Source organism: Medicago truncatula, chromosome 8, assembly GCF_003473485.1.
Source record: "Medicago truncatula cultivar Jemalong A17 chromosome 8, MtrunA17r5.0-ANR, whole genome shotgun sequence".
NCBI classification, from domain to species: Eukaryota; Viridiplantae; Streptophyta; class Magnoliopsida; order Fabales; family Fabaceae; genus Medicago; species Medicago truncatula.
Genome location: NC_053049.1, coordinates 13265616 through 13291803, shown reverse-complemented (window position 1 = coordinate 13291803; position 26188 = coordinate 13265616). Strand labels below are relative to the sequence as shown.

At 33.1% G+C, this 26188-nt stretch overlaps 2 protein-coding genes across 2 annotated transcripts; both read right to left on the bottom strand.

The window, feature by feature from the left end:
* Positions 1 to 189: 189 nt before the first annotated feature.
* Positions 190 to 3975, bottom strand: LOC25500995 (histone deacetylase complex subunit SAP18). The gene is made up of 5 exons (XM_013589535.3): positions 3787 to 3975; positions 3563 to 3706; positions 1836 to 1931; positions 478 to 549; positions 190 to 402 (listed from the first exon to the last, which is right to left on the bottom strand). The coding sequence occupies exons 1-5, from the start codon at positions 3895 to 3897 to the stop codon at positions 370 to 372; spliced, it is 456 nt and encodes a 151-aa protein (XP_013444989.1). The 5' UTR covers positions 3898 to 3975; the 3' UTR covers positions 190 to 369.
* A 14941-nt stretch (positions 3976 to 18916) lies between these two features.
* LOC25500994 (uncharacterized) lies at positions 18917 to 25951 on the bottom strand. Its single transcript, XM_013589534.3, has 6 exons — positions 24824 to 25951; positions 21835 to 21890; positions 21525 to 21755; positions 20100 to 20391; positions 19556 to 19752; positions 18917 to 19471 (listed from the first exon to the last, which is right to left on the bottom strand). Exons 1-6 carry the CDS (start codon positions 25763 to 25765, stop codon positions 19318 to 19320), a joined length of 1872 nt encoding a protein of 623 aa, XP_013444988.1. The 5' UTR covers positions 25766 to 25951; the 3' UTR covers positions 18917 to 19317.
* Positions 25952 to 26188: the final 237 nt, after the last annotated feature.

Here is a 26188-nt window from a genome sequence, read left to right as displayed (position 1 = left end):
TAACAAAACATTAACGGGACCTATTCTCATTGCCTAATTATTATGGACTTCTTTTTTATAGACTAACCTGGTAAATCCTGCTTTTGAAATGCTAAATAACCTTAAAATGCACACCACATATTGCTTATTAGATTTATTAGCTATCATTAAACTTGACTTAACGTGAACAAAAATACAGGGAAGAGAGCGTAATAATGAAAATAGGCGTTTTAAGAGGTAAAACTATTCTCATCTCATTTTAAAGTTGTGACATTAATAACTAAACATTCTATAAAGTCTTTAACTAAAAAATAGACTGTTTGAATACCATCATCATCACACAAGAGTAGGCCAAAGCACAACAAAGTTACATAGACTGATAGACATAAACTACAGAATAGCCACATCCAAGTAATCACCAATCTGCGCATTGAAAAACAAAGTCAGCAAAAGAATTTGTGAAATGCAAGCATAAATGCATGAAGAATAATTCTTTACCTCAAAACCAAGATCAGCTAAAGCCTTGCCGTCGTCTAATCTTCCAGTTCCATAAGACAATGTCTTGCCCACCTTCATAGTGCAAATCAAGCAGCAAAGATAGGATATTAGATTGATTCAACATGATTGCTACTTACGACGAAAGATAGGAATAACTTTTTGGAAATATGGAGATCCATCAACAATACATTAAAGACTTTTTACAGCATATACATTTGGCTTCAGATCACTATATTAACAGTAACCAAATGTTGCCATAGGGGACAGGGGGTTTCAATGCTTTGGGGTAAGGGGTGGGGAAGAAAACAGTTACTCTGTTTGACTATTTTTCATACTTATTCTTTTAAAGCATCCCAGTGAGTTAGCAAGTAAGATGGATGGCAGTTTTAGAGATTTCTCAATGAGATTCAACACTTCAAAAGTGGTTCACAATAATACATTAAAGAAATTCATAATTTGTTGTATTTGTTCATGCATATGATCAAAGTCTCAAGTGCAATTTTCCGAATAATAGCAAAAACATTCTTGTTTTCCCTTAAAGTGGATCCCTCACTTAGGGTTATCAGTAAGGTGCTAAAGGGGTGGAGAGCCAGAATGATACTCGACTACAGTACCGGTAAGTGCATTCCACTTTGCAAGAACTAAAAATGAAGTTTTCAAACTAGTACAAAATGGGTAAAAACAACTTAAAGATGTTAACTTTAGTTTAAACAACAAAATAAGAGACAAAAGTTTCACTTTCTTGCAGGTTTCCTTCCTTTTTAACATGTTTAAATCAGTTCTCAGACAAATGATTCTGCATATATATTATAAACTACTTGTGCTTGTGCGACTATTAGCTTATTAAATAAAATTCATGAAATGAAAATAAACAACCCCAACAATATATGAATCTTGAAGTGATATTAAGCTTGTGTATATGTTCACAACACATTCGACTAATGCTCTGTTCTGTTCCACTGGGTAAAAGACTAGTTAAGTGTAGAATCCCACCATAAATATTATATGTGTCGGAGGGCCCAACAATAATACGGAGTAGTCAAAAGATTTTATATTGGACTTGCGATAACATTGAAATTGACAGGCAGAAAATTGCGGACAGAAGCTGCTAATGCAGTCACGACACGGTTGTGGAGACCACAAAAACCTCAATATAATACTCCATGCTCCCAAGTAATGCACAGATTATCTATGACGTGGTATTTATTTCGCAATTAAACCAATTTGACGAGTCATTGGTGGACACAAAATCATGATTGTAAACAACTCACCCCAAAAAAACCAAAACACAACACATGGCATTTAAAATAAAGGTAAAGTTATTATATAAGCAGGAGCCACATAGAGAGGAGATTTACCTCTTGAACTTTGAAACGGCCATTTTTATCAGGAAACACAAAAGCAAAAGAGAGCTTTGCATTTCTTCTTCTTGCAGCAGGAGCCACTTCTTTGACCTATACAAAATATACATCAAAACCAAGTATAAGCTAAAAAGAAATTTTGAAAAGCATAATCACTCCATCCAAAAACAAAAAAAAATATAATGGAATTTCAATTAGGCTCCATTTCCTACTTTTTCATTTCCTATTCTGACTAATAATTTGAAAAACTTAATCTTATTTTCACTTTATTCCTTTGTTTTCGAAGGCTCAAAGACTCGAACATCATTTCATGGAAAAATTGTTGAATACAGAAAACAAAATAAATAAACAATATAAAACTCTTATGATCATCAATAAAACAGAAGGAAGATATTATCTTAGAAGAGCATTAAACATAAATTGTTTTCAACTTATGTCAGGGCATTGCCAAAAGCATGGCTTACTAACAGCAAAATAAACCAAAAAGCAGCAAGTAACCAAAAAGCTAAATAAACTAAAAGCTAAAGGTGTGTTTGCGTAAACAAATTGATCAAGCGATTATACATAATCCATTTCTATAATCGGAGATGAGACACATTTATATTATTTTAACATGAACTACAAGCTAATTTCCTAATCTCTCAGGTAAGCTGAAAACAACTAATGCAAACATCATAATCTCAAACACTTACACCTGTAAAATGAGAAAAGGAGACATACAAATATACAATGTCCCTCTAAACTAGTTTTACGCTGACGTCCAATGAGAATCTAGTATTATTGCAGTAATTATTATTATTAAAATTCACAATGCAGTTACAAAGTGAGCTTCTGTGGCAATATTGATGGGGAATCCAGGAAAGCATCGAGAGCAACAGCGGCTCAATAGCTTTTTTTTTACGCAAGTCAATATGATTTATTGAATAAGCACTTAAGATAAGCTCTTATGCATAATCTATTTCTATAATAAAAAATGAAACAAGATTATACTGTTTTCACATGAAACTACAAGCTATTTTCCTAAGCTCTGAATAAGTTGAAAACAACTTATGAATATTTTTTTATGCTCACTTGAACACTTCAAGCTTACAAAAGTGTTTGTGCTTCTAAGAAAAGTCCGTATAAACCATGAATAAACTATGAGAAAAGGGGAACATGTGGTTTAACTTATAAGTATAAATTAATTTTACGCTGATTTTGTCTTGACAATATGATGATTTCTCAAAGATATGTCGGTGTAAAACTAATTTACACTGATAGTGTATATCCCTATTCAACACATAATTATTCCAAACTCACCCTACATTGAAATTAGTTCAAAACAACCTATAAGCCTATCTATAATAATGTTACAAAACAATCCCAAATATGCTCTAAGCACCTGTTTGGATTGGCTTATCTGAACTTACCTATTGGCATAAACACTTGTGATAGACTGTTTGGGAAAACTTATGAAAACAGCTTATAACATGTTCATAAGATGTTTTCGGCTTATTTTCATAAGCTCTCAAGGAAAGCTTATGAAAACAATTTCTAGCTTACACGACAACAAGATAGCTTATAGAAATAGCTTATAGAAAAGCACTTTGGCAAAAGTGCAAATTAAGTTGTTTATCCAAATAAACCTAACAATATCACATTGTCGCCTGACACATGATTCTAATTGGAGTAAAATGACATTACATTAACCCAATAAAATAAAAACACTGCGAAAGAATACATACAAGATCGGTTAATTCTCTGAGAGTAGCATCTTTCCATGTATAAATCTGAACTTCATCTTTAGGTTCTTTCCCTCTAACTGAAAAATCATCCATTGAATGATGGCTTCCTATCTTAGTGAACACACGGAGGAGCAAGGGGCAAGTCTGGAATTAGAGAAAAATAACAAGGTCAAGAATGGAATAAAAGAAGTTTAGGTTTTAGGTTTAGGGAAGAAGAAGAGTACCTTTTCACGATCGACTGGTTCGAGACGAGGACGGGAGGATGGAGGAGGCGGACCTCTTGGTGGTGGAGGTAATGGCCTGCCGCCTTGTCGTTTTGGTCCTCCGTCGTTCATTTCTTCGAGACTTTTCTTTTTTCTTCTTCTTCGAGTTCTGTGTTCTCTTTTCAATTGTGTTTTTCTGATTTTATTTTACACCTTCACTCACTACTCGTTCTCTTACTTAGGCCCTGTTTGGGTAAATCAATAAAAACACGGCTTATTTGATCCAATGGTCCCTCAAATAATTTCAAATTTTCATTTTGAACATCTTTTGTACCTCCTTGATACCCAAAACACCGCTGACAACTCCTTGAAATAAGTTAGACTCTTAATTACTCTTTTGGTCCCTTAACTTATTTTTTAGTTTCGTTTTGGATCCTTAACTATTAAAAGTTTCGTTTTGGTCCCTTAACTTACTTTTTGGTTTTGTTTTGGTCCCTTAACTATTAAAAGCTTCGTTTTGGTTCGTTAACTTACTTTTTGGTTTCGTTTTGGTCCCTTAACTCATCCTCCGTCAACCACTTTGGTCCATTATGTTAGGATGAATGTATTAGAGTTAAGGGACCAAAATGAAACCCAAAAATAAGTTAAGGGACCAAAACGAAACCAAAAAATACGTTAAGGGACCAAAACGAAACTTTAAATAGATAAGGGACCAAAAGAAAACCCAAAAGAAGTTATGGGACCGAAACGAAACTTTTAATAGTTAAGGGACCAAAACGAAACCAAAAAATAAGTTAAGGGACCAAAAGAGTAATTTAGCCTAATAAAAATGTAATTAAACATGTGAATTAGTTACCAACCATAGAGAGGAAAGTAAGAGAAGAACAAAGGATATCATGGGATAATCTACGGTATCCCAAAAACACTGAAGTGATTGACGAGACAAGCGTTCAATATCATGCTGCTGATGCAGAAGCTTTCTTACTGCAAGTACAAAGCACACGATAACAGCTGCAAAAACTACGGCAATCTTTGTCTTTTCGCCACCATAACCAAGTCTCTAAAAAGAACATCAGCAAAGAAACTTAAAATTAGCTATTAAAAAAAGGTAATAACGTAGTAGGGTATAGAAAAGTAAGCATTTAAATCCATGGAATTCTCACACAAGGGAAGCATTTAAAGCCCACACAAGGTAAGCATTTAAAGCCAAATGTAGCATATTTGTAAAATAGGCAATAGCACTTGATAGCAATCATGCTTTATTTCATCTATGCATAAGCAACACAAATGTCAAATCTAATAAAGTCTAATTCTGATTCCTATCAGTTTCTAGCTCAAATGCTAACGATTCTTTATCTACGAAAAAATCCTTTTAAGTTACTAAACTGGCACAATTCGAAATTAACATTCTTCTATTAGAGAAACAGAAATTCCAATATCTAGATCGTTTAGTTTTAACCTTCTTAGCGGTTGTGATAGCTTCATGCAAAGAACTCTGAGAGAAATGAGACAAAATTCTTCGCTGTGAAGAAATTCCTTGAGAAAACGGATGTTGCAACATTGTATGCAATCCATTTGATGCATTGTTCATCTTCCTATAAATTTTCCACAGAAATCAGTAATATTCCTTAGCATATCACAGTTCACATGATTCGAACATAGCGTTATGCAGAATAAGCTAAACTCGGAAATTCCGAAGTTCAAAATTCGAATTTAGAATTTGTTGTTTCGGATTGAAGTGAAGTGAACCTGGAGAAAACGTGAGGAGCAGGAACGACGGAGATGGATGAGAGATGGAGGAGCGATCGGTGTTGAGAAGCTTCAAATGCATCTGTCTTCCTATCAGATTTTTCCACATCAAAAATCCACAAAAAATTCAGTAATATTCTTTGAATTTCAGGGAAGAATGAACAGTTTCTATATTGAATAATTTCACATGATTCGACATAGCGTTATACAGAATAGGCTAAATCGGAAATGCCGAAGTTCAAAATTCGAATGTAGAATTTGTTGTTTACGATTGAAGTGAAGTGAACCTGGAAAAAACGTGAGGAGCAGGAACGACGGAGATGGAGGAGAGGTGGAGGAGCGATCAGTGTTGAGAATTAGCTTTCCGACTTGGAATTGAAGTGAACCTGGAAAAAACGTGAGGAGGAGGGATGACGGAGATGGAGGGAAATTGACCATATTTATAGGTACCAAAAACTTATTTAACTCTTTTTTATATGTATGTTAAAATTATTACTATATTTTGATATTGATCTTTTTACAACTTTATAATCGTGGTTTAATTCCTTAAAAAAATTGTGGTTTGATTCTCTAATTTAAATAAAAAATATTTTAACATTTCATAATTGCTTATATAATGACAGTCCAAACACTTCAATTTACGTATGTACTTTTTAGTGTACATATCCAAACTTAAAAGAACTTATTGAGTATAAGATGTTTACCCAAACCTGATTCTACGCAATTTATTTTGGCTTAAATATGTTTTGGCCCCTTAACTTTGTAAGAGTTGTAATTTTATCCTTTATTAAAAACTTAGTAATTTTGTCTCTTAACTTTAACATGTTTTGCAAAGGCGTTGCCCATCTTGATTTTGATCAAATCAATACGTATGTGGACACATATTTAGATGACTAAGACATCAAATGTGTATTTTTATTTCAAAATTAAAAAAAAATCTACTCAATGATTGAAAAAATAATAGTTGAAAAAGAAAATAAAAATTATAAAATATAAAATATAAAATATAAAAAATCTATCTATGCTTTTTTCTGTCTTTTCTTCTCTCTTGTCTCTCTCCACCCTCAACCTCCATAATCAGTTTTTCAGCAACAAGCTTTATTGGTTTTATCGGCAAACTATCGGACTAAAACAAACGACTTAATCTCAAGATTTTCAACAATGGAAAATCATGATCACATATTATCTCATTGCCAGACACCCAATTTAGTTCATTATAAGCAATCATCATGTGGACATATGTAGCATCCCATGACCTAGCGTCATCTTAACAGTGTTGTGCCCATAACACGGAAGTGGGAGAAGTTGGGCAATCATACTTCAAATATACTATTAAAATGATTGTCATACACATGTGCTAGACACACCATTCAGTTTCTAAGCAAAGGTACACTGCATAAAAGGAAAAAGGTTTTCGATTGTCCTTTTTTTATAGACAGTAGAACTACCACATGCTTATATCTTTGTCCAATGAGGAAACTCATATCCGACATGATCATCCATTTATCTGGTGGAGTAGGACCAATACCAACATCGGTCATAACGTGTTTGACCTCGTTGAAATCGTTTATGCGTACCAATCAATTAGAGATAACTCTCACTATCATCACCTTCGAGGCTTTTTAGAAGTTGATAATGGATAGTTTGATAATCATCAACAGACATATCACGTAGGTCCGCAATTGTACACAATTCACAATGACTATCACCTTCGACATCTTTCACCTATACAATAAATTAATGCAAGAACCATGATATTTTATCTTTGTGTGGGATGTCGACTTTAATCAGAGGTGAGTTAGGAAACAAATTAATTGTACGCGCACTTTTCCCACTTGAGCATGTTGACTTGGACTGTGAAACTTGGGTATCTGGATTGTGAGAGTCAACATGCTCCCAGAGTGAAGGTGATCTCTTAGTTGATCGTACAACATGTGTATCCTTCTTTGGCGCACCTTTTGTATTGACCTTTCTTGGAGGTAGACGCATAGAGGTTATCTCCAGTAAAAAAAAAAAAACTAAACTGCTCTTAATACGCATCTTCATGTTGTAATCTGCATCTTTGAACTGAGCCGGCATTCTATAACAATATGTTAGTTGGAATGCAGGAAAATGTTTTCTCTTTTGTTACTATGACATTTTGGATTATATAATCTAAATTAATATGACCCAATTCATAATATATAATTTGAAGGCCCCGTGTGTCGCGCCATTTTTCGGAGGTCAAAGGCCATTGGATTAGCGTTTGACTCACTTTTTATCTCACGACTGAACAAATTTTTTTTATGGGGAAAAAGTTCCAAACCACCCATTTTGAAGAGATTTAGGGTTCGGGGGTTGGTTATATTTAGGGAAGGTATTAACACCCTAAATATTCGTAGTACTCTACGAGAACCTCTTGATTTTATTTAACTTTTTGTGCTTAAACTTGCTTGATTTTGAAGAGATGAAAATAGAATTGAAAGATGGGTTGAAAAGAAAAGAAAATTGATTTTAATTGAAGGGAAAAAAGAAAATTGTTTTTTAGTTGATTTGGAAGGACGAGTGTCCTCTGCCTACGTACCCGTGAGGGATCAAAACCTCGTAGTTCGGGGTAGAAATTGACGTTTGATTGGTTTTGTGTTTTTTATTTAGTTTTGAAAAAGGTTTTAAAATGAAAAGCCAAGCGGAAAATTGGAATTTGTCTGTGATTTTTATATTGAAAGAAATAGACTTGAAGTAAAATTAGAATTGATTTGAAATTTGATTGAGAAAAATAAGATAAAAACAACGATCACTTGATTGAAAGTCAAGGTTTGTTATGAAAATATTTTTTTGTGATTTTTGATATTTGAATGTTTTTGTTGTTTTGGCATAATAGATGAAAATTAAACTAACAGACTAATAAGAATAAAAGCATAGGACCAGAGCACTCTGGAGAATGATTAAATTAAACAAAAATATAACATTAACAGTTAATTTAGGACCAGAACACTCTGGATTATTTAATTAACAAGGACTAGATTGTTCTGGAGAATAATTAAATTAAACAAGAATAATATTGACATTTAATTTAGGACCAGAGCACTCTGGATTAGAGAGAGAATTAAAATGCATGATAGAAATAGGAATAAAATGCGAGAAATAAAGGGATGTGCAGTATGAAAAAGGGGGTGCAGAAAATAAAAATGACTGAGATTGGGCTTCAGGGGATGCTGGAAGGCGCATGGGCCTGGGTTAGACCGGTTCAGAGGTTGATTCGGTTCGGTCTAGCATTATAAATAGGCAGGCACCGGGTTTTTTATTCATTTTTTTTTCCTTCTCTTTCTTTTCTTATTTTATGGTGTGTTTGGTGTGGAAGAGAAGTTGTGAAGAGAGAAATAGGTGAGAGAGATTGAGAAGAGAGAAGTATGTGAGAAATAAAGTAGATTTGAGTGGTTGTTTGGTATAAGAGAAAGGGAGAAGAAATAGAGAAGATAGAAGTATTGTTTATTTTGAAAAGTACTACAATGCCCCTACATTATATAACATCTCCAACCAAATTAATTTAATTCTTTTATTTAAACTCATTTAATTAATTAATAATTAATTGAACAAAATTTATATATTTTCTTATAAAAGAAATTACGAAATATATACATTTTTTTAAATTAGTAGGAATATTTTTTTTGACAAGAAATCAGTAGGAACATATATTTGCCAAATAGCAAAATACCGATATTTAACGTTATAAAATACGAATACATGTACAACAAAAGAAAAAGTTACGAATACCACAACCAGCTTACCCTTGATGCAAAAAAAAAATAGCTTCTCCTAAATTCACTTTCAAATTATATTAGCTCAAAAAATACTATTATTTTTATATTAGTTCAACAATGAAAATAGCAACATTTGAAAGAACATTACCAACAATAGTATAACCTGCAAAACCATTTTCTTGTCTTTTATAACACAATGAGAGGGTAGAATTGGAAAGCAACAACAAGTAGCATCTCTCGCCTCTTTCTTCTCACATGTGGGAAGACTCTAAAAAGTGAGGGCCCCACATGTTCTTACTCTCTTCTCTCTTTCTCACCCCTACCAAACAAGAGAAGTGTTGGATTTCTCTTCAACTTCTCTCTCTTCAACCTCTCTCTCCCCTTTTTCTCCTCTATCAAACAGACCCTTAGAGAGAGAGGCAGAGCCTCTCTCTAGAATTTCTTCATCTTCTCCGATGGAGAGATGGTGGTCGGAGCAATCTCCGGCGCGGAGGCAGGCGAGTTATCGCGGCGGCGCCACCGCGCCGGAGTTAAAAACTCCTCCTTTTTTTGTTTTTTTGACTAAAAAATTTCCTTTTTCCTTCTCCTTTCCTTTTTTAAATCGTTTCTTGAAGAGAAGTTGAAACAAGCCCTAGATCTATGAAAGTTGATACCTTTTTGTTTGGTTTGATTTTGGTTTTGAAATGATGTGATTTTGGATCGAGGTTTGTTGCTGGATTTGTGATGGTTGTGTAGATTTGTTTGCTTGAATGGGTATTATGTTAGGTTTGTGTGCCTTGGCCGATTGGTTGTTAGTTTGAGACAGGTTTGGATTTGTGCTGCAGGTTTTGATGATTGTGAATGAGGTTGTTGATTGAATACGTGTTAAAGAAAAAAGGTTTTGGAATCGGTGATGATGATTTGTTGTGTTGTGAAATAGATTGAAAATGTTGTTTTGAGGTGTTAGAGAATTGTAGGTTTTGATTGATGAATTTCTCTGTTGAAAAAAAATTCCCCCCCCCCCCCCCCCACGGCGTGTGGTGCTGCTGTTGTTATATAGCAGTGGATGTTTGAGCAAAAAATTGGCTTGGAAGCAATTTGGGACCACTTGCACAATTATTGGACAAACAATAATAATAAAAAAAGGAATAATAATAATAATAAAAATAACACTAAATAAAAAACAATAAACAAAAATAAAAAGATGGAATTTAAAGAAAAATAAAGAGGGAAGAGGGCCCGACTCGGAACCAAAATATGAGGTATTTTAAAATACCTTTCTGCCAAATTTTTGCTCGAAAGGCTGAGATCGGTCAAAGTTAAATGACACGTGTCAGTGCTGTCTTAGGTCAAAAATTGGGGTATGACACCGTGTAACCTACACCCATACATGACAAGTACGTTGGCATGGGGTGGGAAAACCCCCAATTCAAATTATATAATCTGAATTACTTATATATATTTGGATTATAAAATCCAAAGTGTCCTGGTACCATAACATAATGTAGAATTACATGGATTAAGCCAAGCAATTAAATGAAGCAAATCCCACTATGGTATAAGAGACATATTTGGCTGGATATCCTTGGTAACATCGTCATCCTTGAACCGCAACCACTTCCAGTGAGTATGAATTTCATTTAAACAAAGGAAGTGTTGAGCTTGATCTTCTTGGCAATTGTACACACACACAACAATTCGTATTGTTGAACCAAAATGGATTTTTAGAACAGTGTCTCTAGAGTTTTGATGATAATAATGTATGAAAGAATAATTGGATACGCTAATGTGTGTTCAAGTGTGCAGGACCATATAATTAAATTCTGACTTCAAAGTCATGCTTTTGGTTATGATACATCATACTCTGAACTCAAAGAAAAACATTTTGGTACTCAGGAGAAGCATAGGAACTTCTGAAGACTTGAAAGATGATATGAGGAAAGATCAACAAAAAGGCAAAGCTCCGATCATAAGATGCATCAAGCCTTGAAGACTCTGATGAGAACAAGCTCTAATTGATTTCGACACTGAAGAAATCAAGTACTGAAAGACACATCAACAATTTGGGTGACTTTGACCAGTTTTGTCTTCTTCTGAAGCAACATCGCTTTCAAAGTTCTGATAGTATTGCTTGTCTTCTTCTGACCATATGCAAAAACAAACAAAGAACTTTAATGGCAAATAGAATGTAATGGATTATTCCTAAAGAAGCAAATGAGATTTATAGTACTATTCAACGACATTGTCCATTAGAGGCAAAATTTTCGAATCTGATAAAAGTTTTTCAAGGACGAATTTTATACGTTGAAATTCTTCAAACAATGACTCTCTCATTTCTCTCATATATAAGGACCTGAGCAGTATTAAAAAATTAAGAGACTACACATATTTTACAAGTGACAAAACTCTGTCAAATTCAGAAGCACACAAACATATAGAAAATTCGTATGAACTTCATATCATATAATTTCTTAGTGTCACAAGTTTCTTTACCCTTTAAGTTTTGTTTACCACTCTTTGAGTACAAAGTGCAAACACGATTTATTTGATAAACTCTAATTGTATAATTCCTCTTGTGTGAGGCAAAGAAGTCTCAAACTTGTGTGTTTGATCAATTGTAATCTTGTGTGATTATAGTAAAAAATATTTTGGAAGTGTAAGGGGACTGGACTAACCTCAAATTTTGGGACGAACCAATATAATTTTCTTGTACTGTTTCTCTTGTCTCTCTCATTGTTTATCTGTTTGCTCTGTTTTGTTTACACACTTAAAAGATTTTCAAAAAACCCAACATAATTCAACCTCTCTTCTTATGTTTTTCTCACCTTCACATAGATGAACAAAAATTAAGAAACCACATTTAAATTTATCAAAACCACACTCAACCGCTCGATCAGCCACTTCTGTGTGATAATGCAAAGTGTTCCTTTATTTCTTTCTAACCAAATTAGACCATATCAAGTTTCCTTTGAACTTATGTTCCATCATGATCATGCTCGTCTGAAACACATGTGTGTCTGAGTATGTTACGACTCTAATATGTTGTGAACGAATGTCCAATTTTTACATATATCACCAATATTGAGGCAAAATCCCTAATTAATTTTAAAGATAACAAACTTTGATGATTAAGGAATTAATAGAATTTGATTAATTTGTTGGTATTTAATTTGTGCTCTTGAGTATTTAACTAAGACAGGAACAAAGTTTAAATCATACCAAGATACAAAAATCAAAGGACATTAAGGCTTATGAACCCAGTCAGGGTTCAGAAAGTTAAACTGAGTTTAGAAGGTTGGACAGAGTTTAGAAGGTTGCTCTTATGGATATAAAGAACAAGCCCAGAAATTTATGAACAATATGAAGAACATACAGGGCTCACGTGACATAAATAAAGGCCCAGTAAAGTACATTGACTTAGATCAATCAAGAAATAAAGACATTTATTAGATTAAGTTCATAAAGGGCATCTTGAATGTTCCTTCAAGACTATGAACATTTGAAGTACAAAACATTAGGAATATTCCATCAAGGATATCATGCTAGATGTTACATATACTGCACTTCATCAATGTTTCACTATTAGGCTTTGGAAATGGTAGTCTTACAAATCATCCTAAGTGAAACAATGAAACATTCTGAGTTCATAAAATTCAATTCAGCTACATGTTTTTTCTGACTTGAACAATACAATTGGTGAAAATAAAAAAGCAAAGCAAAAAGCAAGATTTAATCTGATTCAATAAGGACTCGACACATAAGGGAGAAGGTACTCTACAAAGCAAACCAAATCCCCTAAAGCATAGGCTTGAAGTGACAATTCCACTTTATTCTCTCATGCACTAGTTCCAAGACAGTTTTGAAAAGAATCTGAACTAGGAACATTCTGAAGTACATACAAAGAATAAACTTCATGATACAACCCATAAATTCATCTGACATTCATAGGATGAACCAAGAAACACATCTGACATTCATCCATATGAACCCATGAACAATATTATGATTAACACAACAACATTCTAAAGTATTTCTGAAGAACACAACAACATTCTGATGTATTTTGTTGAACCCAGAAATACTCCAAGTTTAGAATGTTGATCAAAACTTTCAAGTAAAAGTTGATGGGTCCCAAGACACGTGGAACAAGACCATTTGATACATCCCAATGGCTACAAGAGGTCAATGAACTCTATAAAAGGAGAGGAAGACTCAACATTGAAACACATAACTAACAAACATACTTAAACAACTTATTAAAAGTGATTAAAGCTTCATAGCAACTTTGATTTCACAAATCAACTCTAAAGATTCTTATAATCTCCAAGAGTGTGAATCAAAATTCTCTTTTATCTTTTCAAAGACAACCTTCCTCTATTCTTCTTCTTCCTCGTGTCTGATTTCATTCAAACTTCCAAATCATTGTATAGAGAAAAGTCTCATCTAGCTTTAAGGGTATTAAAGTGTTAGGTTGAGCAGAAAGTTGTAATGTCTGGCATGACTTAGTAAACAAGGATGTAAGCTTGTTGAGGCTTAGAGAATACAGTTTATAATTGTTCCAAGGGAACAAGGTTGTAAGGTACAGGATTTGAGAGGGTATCTCAAGCATCATAATGGAAATTCTCACAAGATTGTGAGGAGTGGATTAACCCACATTGGGTGAACCACTATAAATTTGTGTGTTTTACTTCTCTTCCTTATAATTTTACTTACAGCATACACAACACACACAAACACATATATTTAATTATATTGTTTTTGCACAAACACTTCAGAACATTATAAAGTTTATATTAACTTAAAAGTTTCAAGTTTCAACTTGAGAATCATTTTTAAGATACAAGATTAAATTTAAAAGGGTCATAATTCAAACCCACCTTCCTTATGACTATTATATATACTTCAACCAAAACTATTATACAAATTCTTTTCAACTGAATGTGAGCGAATTCAACTCTGTTTATCGTTATATTTCCAAGATGCACAGTTGGTCCAATACCTCACAAATTTCTCCTTCACCGGTCCCAAAATGTAGTTTCAACATACTCCAAAAATTTAAAAAACTTGGAAGGTACAATTTTGTATTGATTGCAATTATCAAGATATGTGTGATATGTATCATAACCCACTATAGCAGCCCAAACATCCATGACATTCTTGGCCACATCTTTGGATTTGATATTTTTCCCATCCTTCACTTTAAGATCTTTAACTTTGCAATCTGGCTTGCATTTTTCTTTGACATTTTTGTTGATGTGAAACTCACACAACAGAGCAGTATCCTTCGGGAAAATTGTATCAACAACATTCATCAAAGCATTGTCTCACTCAATGTCAACGACTTTGGGTGAAATATCTTGAGATTTCAACAAATTACGACATCTCTCTAAAGCCCAAGTGATGTTATCTTCCTTCTTAGACATCATATAAGTAAATGCCATAAAGTACGTCAAATCGGTAGAAGAGATACAAATAAACTCAAGCAACAAAAGATGGCATTTGTTGGTTTTATAAGTGGAATCCTACACAAGCAAAACAGGAAACATGTCAAACAACCTAATGGAATTCGAATGCACCTAGAAAATATATCTCACACCATCAAAATAAACATTCATATAGTGATACACATACTTATTCTCAACCAAAGATTTCATGAGATGTTGCATTTCTGATCTCGAACACGTAATAGATTGTCTATGCATTTGACATGTATTATAAATATGCTTGATATTATTTGCAATTCTACCGTTTTTATTCCTTAAAGTGGCTAGAATATGTCTTAGATGAACCATTGAGCTTGTCAACTCATGAAGGAGTCAATTGTCATTTGGGTTTAGACATCCAACATTTTTATTACCTTTCAATACTTCATCCATCTTATGGTTGTGTGTTTAGTCCCCAACTTTAAGGCTCCAATCACGTGAAGTCAACCAATAACTTCTCACATGGAATAGACACTCATATTTCACTGAACCAAATATAATACGCTTAGACAACTTCTTGTACTCTGTATAGGAACCTCCTCTTTCACATATCACTGTAACAAATGTTTTTCTATCATTTCAACCATTATATGATTTTTTTATAACAACGGAAAATCCTAAATTCCTTGCTTCTCCTCGAGTTTATTGACCTATTGAAGAATACAAACCATCAATATATATTGCAAAGAATACATATCTTTCCTATTTTTCCTGTATTAAATATGACTTTTGAAATCACACATTTCAATCACAAATAGGATCAACAACAACATACATGAACCATCAATATATTTTGTGAAGAATACATATCTCCCATATTCTTCATGTATTAAATATGAGTCTTTGAGTCACACATGTCATGTGAGAATAAATATTATATATGATAGAAGTATAGATTGATTCCTAAAATAAAAAAGAAATATAAAGTGATTGTAATTTTTAACCTCTATTAAAAAGAATATTTTTTCGTAACTTTCTATTATCTTACACTAGAGTAAAAAAGGCCACTCATGTGTCCGTCTTTCCTCTCTTTTTATTGCGTTAATGTTTGAAAATTATGAACAATGTTTTTTTTTTGAAATTTTAATTTTGATTAAAATTAAAAATATAAATGTTTTTTTCTTTCAAATTATAACAAATCAAACTAACAATGATTATTTTTTTCAATGAAACCAACAATATAACAAAAAAGTAAAAACTATAATCTAAATTCTTACTTTTATTAATGACGCCAACAACAATCTTTATTATAGAAAAAGTTGTTGTTTAAGGGTATAATTAGGATAATGAAAAAGTAAATATAGATACACTCATCTAGTTTGTTTCACTTTTTAAATGATAAAGGAAAAACTGAACATTTGTGTTTGTTACACTTTTATTTTAATATTTAAATTTATTTTTATCTATTTGTTATATGTATTATTTGTATTGAAAATTGAGGGTATTTTTGAAAAGAGAAAAAGTCGGTCCAAAAGAGAGAGCTTAAAGAGGTTTTTTATTTTTATTTTTTATAAGACAAGAACAAAATGACATAAAAAAGAGTGGTTCTCAGCTAAGTTCGTACCCGACTCTAATCTTTTGTCAAATACTCATAAATAATATTAAAAACAAAATTACATAATAACTGGGGGACATAAACCTAACCCAGTAAAACTACACAAGAGTGTAAGTCGACCCGAAACGGATGATACAAAAATTAAAACAACACATAATTGTATCGATCTATAATTAATCCTAAAACTAATTAAAAGTCTTTGATGTGATGATTGAACCCTCAGCCAACACTAGGGTGGTTCATGTACCTCAACTCCCTGCAACAATTGCATCAAGCTTAACGACCCTTTCGAGCCCCACAATACACACCAAACAACATGAGTGGTGAATCTTAATCTGGCGTATGGACAAACCGTCAACACGGTACAAACCTAAGAGCCAACAACTTCCTGCAGAAAACGACAGCAAGTATAACGACTCTTTCGAGTCCAACAATCCCAATCAAACATAGAGAATGACTAGGATTCAAGAAAATCACAAATTACAAAGAGATCGGCGTGGTGTCAGTATAACAAACCATGATTCCTGCAGATCTCAACAACTCTGAAAAGGAATCAGAGATTCAAAAGTCAGACATACCAACCACGAACCAGAAACCCAACTGCAACAACTCCAGCACCACCATCTGTAGATCTTGAAGACTTGACCATAAAAAATCGATCCAGATTTCTAAGAATAGCCAAATTTTTCAACCAAAAGATCATTTGACGAGCGAAAATCCACCACCGAGTCCAGCTTCCGCCACCGATTCGTGTGAATGATCCTTGCACCGACCACCACCAACAAAAAGGCATATGTTATTGAAACTAACACAAAAAGGGGTTGTTGCTCACCGTAAGCCAGACTAACCTCAACCAAAACCACCAACGTCGAAAACGCCGACAGGTATGGTAGAGGGGTAGTGCGGAGGGCAGCCACCACTCATCGCACCACCATCCGTATAAGCTACATCTAAAATAAGTTTGGGTATGGAGGGGGTATAGGTGGTGTAGTGTAACGCGACGTCTAGGTTGAAGGAGTTTGTTGGAGCTTTTGAGAGGTAAATCGCCGATGGAGTTGGTGTAATGTAACATATCAGTCAAAAAGAAAGGTTCCCAAACATAAATTTAAATTTCATCAACAATATTACTTATATATTTGTTCTCTTATATTTTTATCTATTCTTTTGTATTTTATTTTTTTCTTTCTTTCTGCATAAATGCGTAAAATAAAATACATTTTTACAAACACGTGAGTATTAAACTTTTTTCTTTTAAAAAACACACGAGTATCAACATTGTTAATGTTACCCCTATAAATATATACTATTATAAAAAATTTAATGTACTTATAAATATTTAGACAGACAGATATACACACATGTGTGTGTGTATATATATATATATATTTTTTTTTGCTACAATAAGAATTACACACTTGTCAAAAAGAATTAATGATTTCAATCAAAAAAATAAGAATTACACACTTGTCCCTTGCTTTTCTCTTTCTCAAAAAACAAAAATATGAGTATTTATGTGTAAAGTAAAAGGTGCACCTTGCTAAAATAGACCTTCATGAAAAAATGTGGGTCTATTGTAGCAAACCTCATATATATTGTGATTCATGTATGTACTACTTAAGTTATGTTGAGCATATATTTTGTGTTTGAATGAAAGAATGTATGGATGAAGGAAGGAATGTATGAAGAAATGAATGAATGTTTCAAGGAATGGATTAATGTATGAACTAATGTTAATTCTATGGTATGGATGACTATTTGCGTAAGTAGTGCCCAAAATTACACAAATTTGAGTTTATGCATTTGTACTACGTTTTTTTTGATAACTCAATCGTCGTTCATGCAAACAACAATTAATTGTCATTCCTGGGAACAATTATTAACTACTGTCTCGGAGCAAACAATAGTTAATTGTTGTTGGGGCATTTTGGCTAGTTTGAGGTGCATGTGCGCAATCACTAGGTGCCTAAACAGCAATTTTTCTCTTATTGGCATTGCAATGGCAAATAAGAATGGTGAAGCTTTTGATGGGTTTACTTATTCCCCTACTTATTAATGCTTTACCTTGAAAGGCTTTTTCAGATGGTGTATATTGCAATTGATCACAAAACTTGGAAGGCATTTGCTTTGAAGATAATGGTAAGGCTTATAAAGGTTTCTCATGGCGTGTGATAAGGATAAATTAAGACTCATTTGGACTCGAGATAAGAGGTCTTGGAAGACTTGTGATGTTAATATAAAGACTCTTGTGTTTTTATCAACTTGCTACTTTTAATTGCTTTAACATGTATATTGCACCGGTTAAACAAAAATGGTTGTAAATTGCAATTGTGGGTTCCAAATGCAGGAACATTGGTTAATCGGTAAGTCTTCAATGAGGTGAATTGTTTAAATTTGAGTTTGACTTTGTTGACATTATGGGAAATTGAAAACTGAGTTTGATTTTGTAGGCCTTGTCTCCCCCTTTCACTTCTAATACAAAGGGATTTTTCCGTCCATTGTGAACCTATCGGACTCGACAAATTAGTCCATGTTGTTGCGCAAGGAGATACCAAGTTTACAACAAAAAAAGTGACAAATTTAAGGGATCACTCAACTTCAAATTTAATAAATTAGAAGAATGATGGATTAAAGAGAATGATATGCACTTTCAAATCAACAAGTGACATGTTTGGCTATAAGTTATAATAAGATAGAAAAAACTTGATAAACCACACAAGTACATGATATAAGTTACAAGATATGGCTTTTGCCTTTTGGCCTGTATTGTTTAAAATTTAGCAGCCGAAGAAACTAGTCCTGCATATGATTCCACAACTCCGAAGCAGTCTACAGCATCATCCTAGTAAATCCTCTACAGAATCTATTCCTACGTAAGAATAACTTATTTTTTTTAAAAAAGAAAACTAAAACTAATCTAAAATTTACTATCTAAAATTTCTGCATAACACTGATCTCCAAAGTGGTGTGCAATACTGATAAACACATTTATATGAATTATCTGTTTTGAGATCATATGACTCAAATTCTTTCCTTTGGCTGCCACCACTCAAGAATTTAATGACCAATCAAAATTCTGGTAAGATATATTAACAGATCCATTATCACTTAAGAGATGTGTCACTAGACCTGCTTTATTAGGTTGTAAGTAATCAAGTATCCACTTAAGAACTTCTTTCTCTTGTCCAAAATCACCACTGAACCTGCAAAAATATATTTCATAAGAAAGGATAGCAGAATTTGAATTCAGTCAGAACCAAAGCTTAAGAAAAGCTAGAATTGCTTACCACTTGAACATCCGCGCAAGATGGACAGTTCTCTTCTCTAGGTCCACTTCAATTCTATCATTCTCAAAGAACTCTCTTGCAGCACCTCTTAGTTCATCTACAACTCTATGAGGTGAAAAGAACCTCACGGTTGGGCTAGATTTTGTACCATTACAAAGTCCAAAGTGAAATAAGGGGTTCAACTTGACAAGAGCAACCTGCAGTTTGTACGAAACAGGTTAATATATCTCCATAATCAATCATTTACATGTATGAATTTACTTTTGTGAGAGATAAAACTGATTTTAGATTCATAAAATGTAATTTTGATCATTATTTGACGTGTTTTCGTGTTTTCAAATAGAATTATTTTTTAATCAAAAGTAGTCTTTAACTTCAAGCTATATGATTTTGAGCTGTTATAAAGAAAAAACAGTTTCAGCTTCAAATATATTCTTTGATCACTTTTACGAGAAAATTCCAAACATAAAATTTTACATTAAACTAAAACCAATTCATGATATTATATATACGCTATTTTGGAAATTAACTAAAAATACTTTACCTCTAACCGCTTATCTCCAGTGCTAAAGGGCTTCATTAAGGAATATGGTGACCTCTGATTACATCTGAGAATACCGTTTTCAATAATAGCAAGAGAATAAGGATGTCCTCCTATCAAATACAGGAAATCATTGAAGAAGGATCTCCGATCAATTACACCTTCTGGACTCCCGACGCTAATAACAGCATGAATGACCATGGCATTATACAAATTCAAGAAGAAGGCAAGCTTTTCATTTTCCGATAGTTCAACAATATTAACTCGCTGCAGATCTTGAGTCAGATTTATATACCTGCAATTAGAAAGAAAAATGGCAAGATAAATAAGTGATAACACTAGACATTAATAATCTGATATTAAAGAGAAAAGGTTGGAACTAGAGATGGTGGAGGCCTTAGGAAGCCACCACAGACGATGGAAAACATGGTATTACAAGCTTCAGAAGTTAACTCAATATGGACCGTAACGTATAATACAAAGGATTTTTATGTCTCTATAACTATAACATCGTTGTAATTTAAGTGGCAGCTGTATCTAACAGCAGTTATCTGCATTATTAAAGATCACAACTTAATTGTGATTTAAAACCTTGTCATTGACTGACTAGATTATCATGGATTAATAGATGAACTATCCAAGTACCATTTTGTTATGAAATTAAAAACATTCCTGATGACTGATTGCAGCAGAGTTGAAATTGAGCAGCAGGAATAAGGAAATCAGAAGGAACACACGGATTATCAAGGTTATGAGCAATTGAACTCTTATGTCCTAGCTGATGTAGCTTTCTATTCTAGATCAATCAAAGGCAGAGGTACAAGATTTTCTAAACCTTAGAGCATATGCTCTCTCTACTCACTTGATAGATTTGATCACAGAAACTCACACAATTGTTATGCTCCTACACAAATATGATGCTAAGACTAAGACATAGGGCCTATTTGGATTGGATTTATTCGAAGTTATCTATTGGCATAAGCACTTGTGAGACTGTTTGAGAGAACATATGACATGTTCATAAGCTGTTTACAACAGCTTATTTCTATAAGCTCTCCTAGATAACTAATGAAAACAATTATACGTAAACAATTTAACTTAATTTGATCTTGCGTGATAAAAATTGCTCATTCATAAACACTTATATGATAAGCCCTTATGCTATAAGCTGTGAATTAAACTGTTTATCAAAACCGGGCTTTATATAGCAAATTCTATCAAGGTAAGTACTAACGGTTACAATCAATCACTAACTAACATAACAGAAAGTATAAGAGAGCTATCACATAGCTTTACACATTAGGCATCTATGTAACTGACCCAATACTATTTTATAATCCACATCCCACACTGGTTCCATACATTTCTATTCAAATTATGCCACAATAGAAAGAATTAAATGTAAGAACAAATTGAGCTTTGTCATACCTACGAAATTCTTCGCTTCGGCTAATGGCAGCATAATCAACATGTTTTCTATCATCAGAAGCATAAGACTCAAGAATGGCAGACATAATCTTAGTTAGCCTGTCACAAATTAAAGCTGCTGTCTTTGGTTCATTGTCATTTACGGCACCGCGAAAATTAAAGCATTTGTGGATAAAGGGTTCATGCTCAACGAAACGATACAAATGATTTCCATCTTCAAAATCATTTTCCCTACAGAAAAAAGTTGTCAGTAAGGAAACTATAAAAAATGTTGCGACATTTTCATTAGGCTCAAAAGCTCCTTTCTTACCCAAAAACATTATGGATGAAGTGCTTCCTGGATAACTCTTTTCCGATTTCAACAGCCTAAGAAATTGTTCACAAATGCAAATAATTATTTTAGTGGAACATTAGTACACTGCACTGCACCTATCATTGGATCAATAAATCACTTCTAATCACATATTCACATTTGACTCAAAGGGAAAAACTTATTAATTAATGATAAAAATAAATTTGTGCATTATCATATTTGTAGACAACAAATAATATTTGGCCTTCTTTCACAAATTTCCACAATACTTTCAAATTATTTTTCTTTCTTTTTAGTTAAATAATTGATTTCCACATATTTTCAATTATCTTTCGTTTGTTTTTGCGATTTTGTTGTTTTAGCACGACTCTGTTTGTTTAATTTCCTGTCTTCGTGCAATGTATTTTTGATTTCCCTTCATAATGCAGAAGATTGAAAGATTAACTTTGATCAAATACAAATACAATTAATGATTCTAACGTCGTCACCGTTTTAAATTCGAAAACATAAGAAATTAGATACTTGAATACAATCGTATTTCTTATTTACACTTAGATGCATAACTACTTTCCCGTATGAAATAGGGGCAGAATAAATCATATAATTTTTTTTTTTTTTGGTATAATGAAAAATGTACTAAGAATTTTATCTAGAGACGCAACCTAAGTGTATGAGTCTGACCGTAGAAATGCCGTGCCGAACCAGCCAAGCATGACAAGATTGTGACAAATTAAAAACTAATAATTATTTTTTTAGGAAAAAACTAGTTATAATAATAATTATTATTAAAAAATGCTAACAAGTGATATTAGCATTTTTTCAAGGGAAAATGATATTAGGATATTGTTTAAAGAATCAAACGTACTCCATATCTTTTCATATAAAATTGTGTACTTTTTCCTTTTACTTGATTTAGAATTTTAAGATAAAGTTTATTTTCTGCACTTTCTTAAACAATGTATTTAAGACACTTATTTATTATTTTATACTTGTAAAAAAAAATCTTTATTATTTTTTTTTTTTGTCAAGTTGACTAGTGACTAGAGAAATTCACTTTTAAGGTAATTAAGTGGGATGTCTGGGATTCGAACTCCAGACCCTGCACATATTGTGCATTGTCCTTTACCAAATGAGTTAAACTCATGGGGACATTATTTTATTATTATTATTACTATGCATATTACATAGTACTAAGCAAGATTAGTGTAAAGATTCATGCCACCTTCAATACTGTTTTGTTGCTCTACTCAATATTTTTCTTTTTATACATATAAAACTTTTTTTTTTATCGTAAAACAACCCCTCAAGTATCACCAAAGTTGTGGCTGCAAAAGAATTAAAAATGAAAATAAAATAACAATATTATTCATTAATATTTTAATAAAAAAACCAACCCCTCACGTATCACCAACTAGTTGTGCGGGTTGAAGAATTAAAAAAAAGGTTATTCATTTGTATTTGTATAATAAAACAACCCCTCACGGAGTAATGATACATAGACACCATTTATTCTCATACACCCTTGTACACCCCATGCATTAGGAAGAGAGAAGAGGAGAGAAAAGAGAAAGTGTGCTTGTGCGGGGTCCACGTGACTACGTGTCAGATTTTTGTGTGGGTGTCAAAGGGTGTATTGTCACCTAAGGGTGTCTATGTATCATTACTCCTTCGAATTTGTGACAAAATATAATTGAAGTCATTAATAAAATAAAAATATGTTTTTTCAAAAAAAAAAAAAAAGTGTTAATACTAACAATCCTTTTATGATAGAAGTTAGATAAAATTTACTCCAACTAAAAATAAAAAAAATGTTGTTAATTTCATATATAAATAAATTTCAATTTATAACATAAAATCACCCTCATAATCAATGTCCCCTCCCACCCTTTCCTTTTTCATAAACAAATGTGATTTGTCGTGGAGCTGTTTTGTACTTGCCAGACCAGACACAATCCCATTAAGGTTCAAGTACTTGTACTTATTTTATGCATAGAGCCCCTCATCATTCCGAAACACAACTTACTTAACTTTTCAATACACGAGCTAATGATCATCATGCTTGTCATTATTACAGTTCATGTTTCGTTGCCAAATCCAAAAGCTTTCTCCACGCAAAAACATCTCTTTCTTTCTCACATACTTCATCAGTAAAAAATTCAAGAAAAGTGCTTCACTCAATCGCTCCTTCTCATCAACTACTAGCCATTAATGTTTCTACGTCTCGTTAAGTATTTTTGGATATGACTAGTAGTACTTCTTAAAAATGGTTAGTCAATTCAATAGAAATTGACTTTGATACACCGTCAGTGTAAAACATGTTTCACTATCAAGCAACCATAATCCAACATTTTAAGCTTAAGGAGATGTTTGAATTGACTTATTTAAGCTTATTTATTAGTATAAATTTTGCAAGACTGTTTGGGAGAAGTTATGAAAACAAATTAAGAGAATAGCTTATAGCTTATACAAAAATAATTTAAGTTAGTTTTATATTTTGTTAAGGAAGTAGCTTGCTTATAAGCACTTATTGTGATAAGGGCTTATGCTATAAGCTGAAAAGAAAAAAAACTGTTTCTCCAAACAGGCCTAAATATTGGTTTAGCTAAATGGAGTATTGAGGTTTAGTAGTGCTTTTGTCTCAATTCATAGTATTTGACTTTTCAAACATTCAATAAATTGAGTCAAACAAAGCATTTAATATAAAGGTCTTGTTAACGAATGCTGCCGGACACTTTTTAAGCATCTAAAATTTAATAATTATTATTTTAAAAAGTCTATTATTACAATTAACAATGCATTCAATATATAATTTTTCATTAAAAACTTACCATTTAAAGTGCTTAAAAGTGTTTGGGAGCACTCGTTAACATTTCCCTTCAATAAATTAAAAAAAAAAAACAAGTATACGGTAGAAATACTATTACCAACAAACAAATACGAGTAAAAAACAAGAAACACGTAAATTATACGGTATACGGAAACGTACCTCATTACGCGCGCATTTGAAGTGTTGAACAACAACTTCAACAAACTCGTTCCCTTCAAAACAATTCTTAACAATTTTCATCCTCCTAATCCGATCCTGAACTAACAATCTCCCCCTTAAAACCCTGACAACTCCAACCATCTCATCCGTCCGATCATCTTCAACATAATCACAACCGTACACCGGCGGCACCGGCGCATCGTTATCGGCGTATTCCTCCACCACCATCTCCGTCAACCTCCGTTCAAATTCGCCGCTATTTCGAAGCGAATTTAACGCTACTAATCCTCCTATTAGCTTCTCGTTGAAGAAAATCATCGGCACCGAAACCGTTCCCGTTCTTTCACGTAGCTCCTTCTCTCGTTCACGAAACACGTCGACGTTGATTTCAACGAATTTCAGCTTTTTCTCTTTGAAGAATTTTCTCACTGCGGTACAATCTCTACAACTTGACCTCGAGAAGAACGTGATTCTCCCTTTCATCTTTTCATCTTCTTCTTCTCCAGGTTTCGTTTTCACCACGACTCTGAGTCCTGAAAGATTGAACTCTGTCACGTTCTCCTCTTCAACCGATTGTCGAAAGGAAGAAACTCGTTTCGCAATCGCTGCTGATAAATCATTGCTCCTTTGACGGATAAACGTGCCGAAATCCGGCATGGTTCCTCCGGTGACGGATAAGCTAGTCGGAGATTCGTTGTTTTTGTTGGTTTGATATATCTCCGGTGGAACTGGCGTTGGGAGAAGAGAATGAGGATGATGAATAAACCCTTCGTTTTTGCTATCTACACCTCCTTGTTCATAACTAATTTCGTTGTTAGTAACGGTTTCGTGGCCGTTAGCGTGATTTTCGGGTAAGACGAAATGAAGTGGAATATTTATGGGTTGAAGTTGAACTGCTTCTGTTGGTTTCTCGGGTTCCGTGCCGTTAGCTTCGGGACCCATTACGGCGAAGTGGAAAGTTGGATTATGGGGGAGAGAATCAAATTAGGGGTTTATATTAGTGAAATTTGGAAAAATTAATTAATTGATTTTATAAGAGAAAGAAGAGGTAGTTTTTTTTTTTTTTGGACTGCAAGAAGGGTTGGTCTTGTGAGCAAGATTCTTTAAAATATTTCAATTGGGATATACGAGGTGAATAGGTCCAATAAAAGACTAGACAAAGGTTGTCTTTTCGATTTTTTTTTTTTTTTTTTGTATTTTGCCTTTTCTTTTTTTATTCATTTTAAGTTTCATGTTTCATTCACGTGGCAAATGACAATTTCTTTTTTTATAGGAGAACACATTTTCTAAAGCTTAAAATCTTATACACTTGATAAAATTTGATCGTTAGAGTGTTTGTAAGTATATCATCCCCTTTTGTGGGTT

Coding starts and splice junctions, on each gene's coding strand:
- LOC25500994 (XM_013589534.3), bottom strand. CDS start 25,765: ATGGGTCCCGAAGCTAACGGCACGGAACCCGAGAAACCAACAGAAGCA. Junction 20,392..21,524: donor CGAAGCGAAGAATTTCGTAG/GTATGACAAAGC, acceptor TTCTAATTGCAG/GTATATAAATCTGACTCAAG. Junction 19,472..19,555: donor CTTGCGCGGATGTTCAAGTG/GTAAGCAATTCT, acceptor ATATTTTTGCAG/GTTCAGTGGTGATTTTGGAC.
- LOC25500995 (XM_013589535.3), bottom strand. CDS start 3,897: ATGAACGACGGAGGACCAAAACGACAAGGCGGCAGGCCATTACCTCCA. Junction 1,932..3,562: donor TCAGAGAATTAACCGATCTT/GTATGTATTCTT, acceptor TATTTTGTATAG/GTCAAAGAAGTGGCTCCTGC. Junction 403..477: donor TAGCTGATCTTGGTTTTGAG/GTAAAGAATTAT, acceptor TTCAATGCGCAG/ATTGGTGATTACTTGGATGT.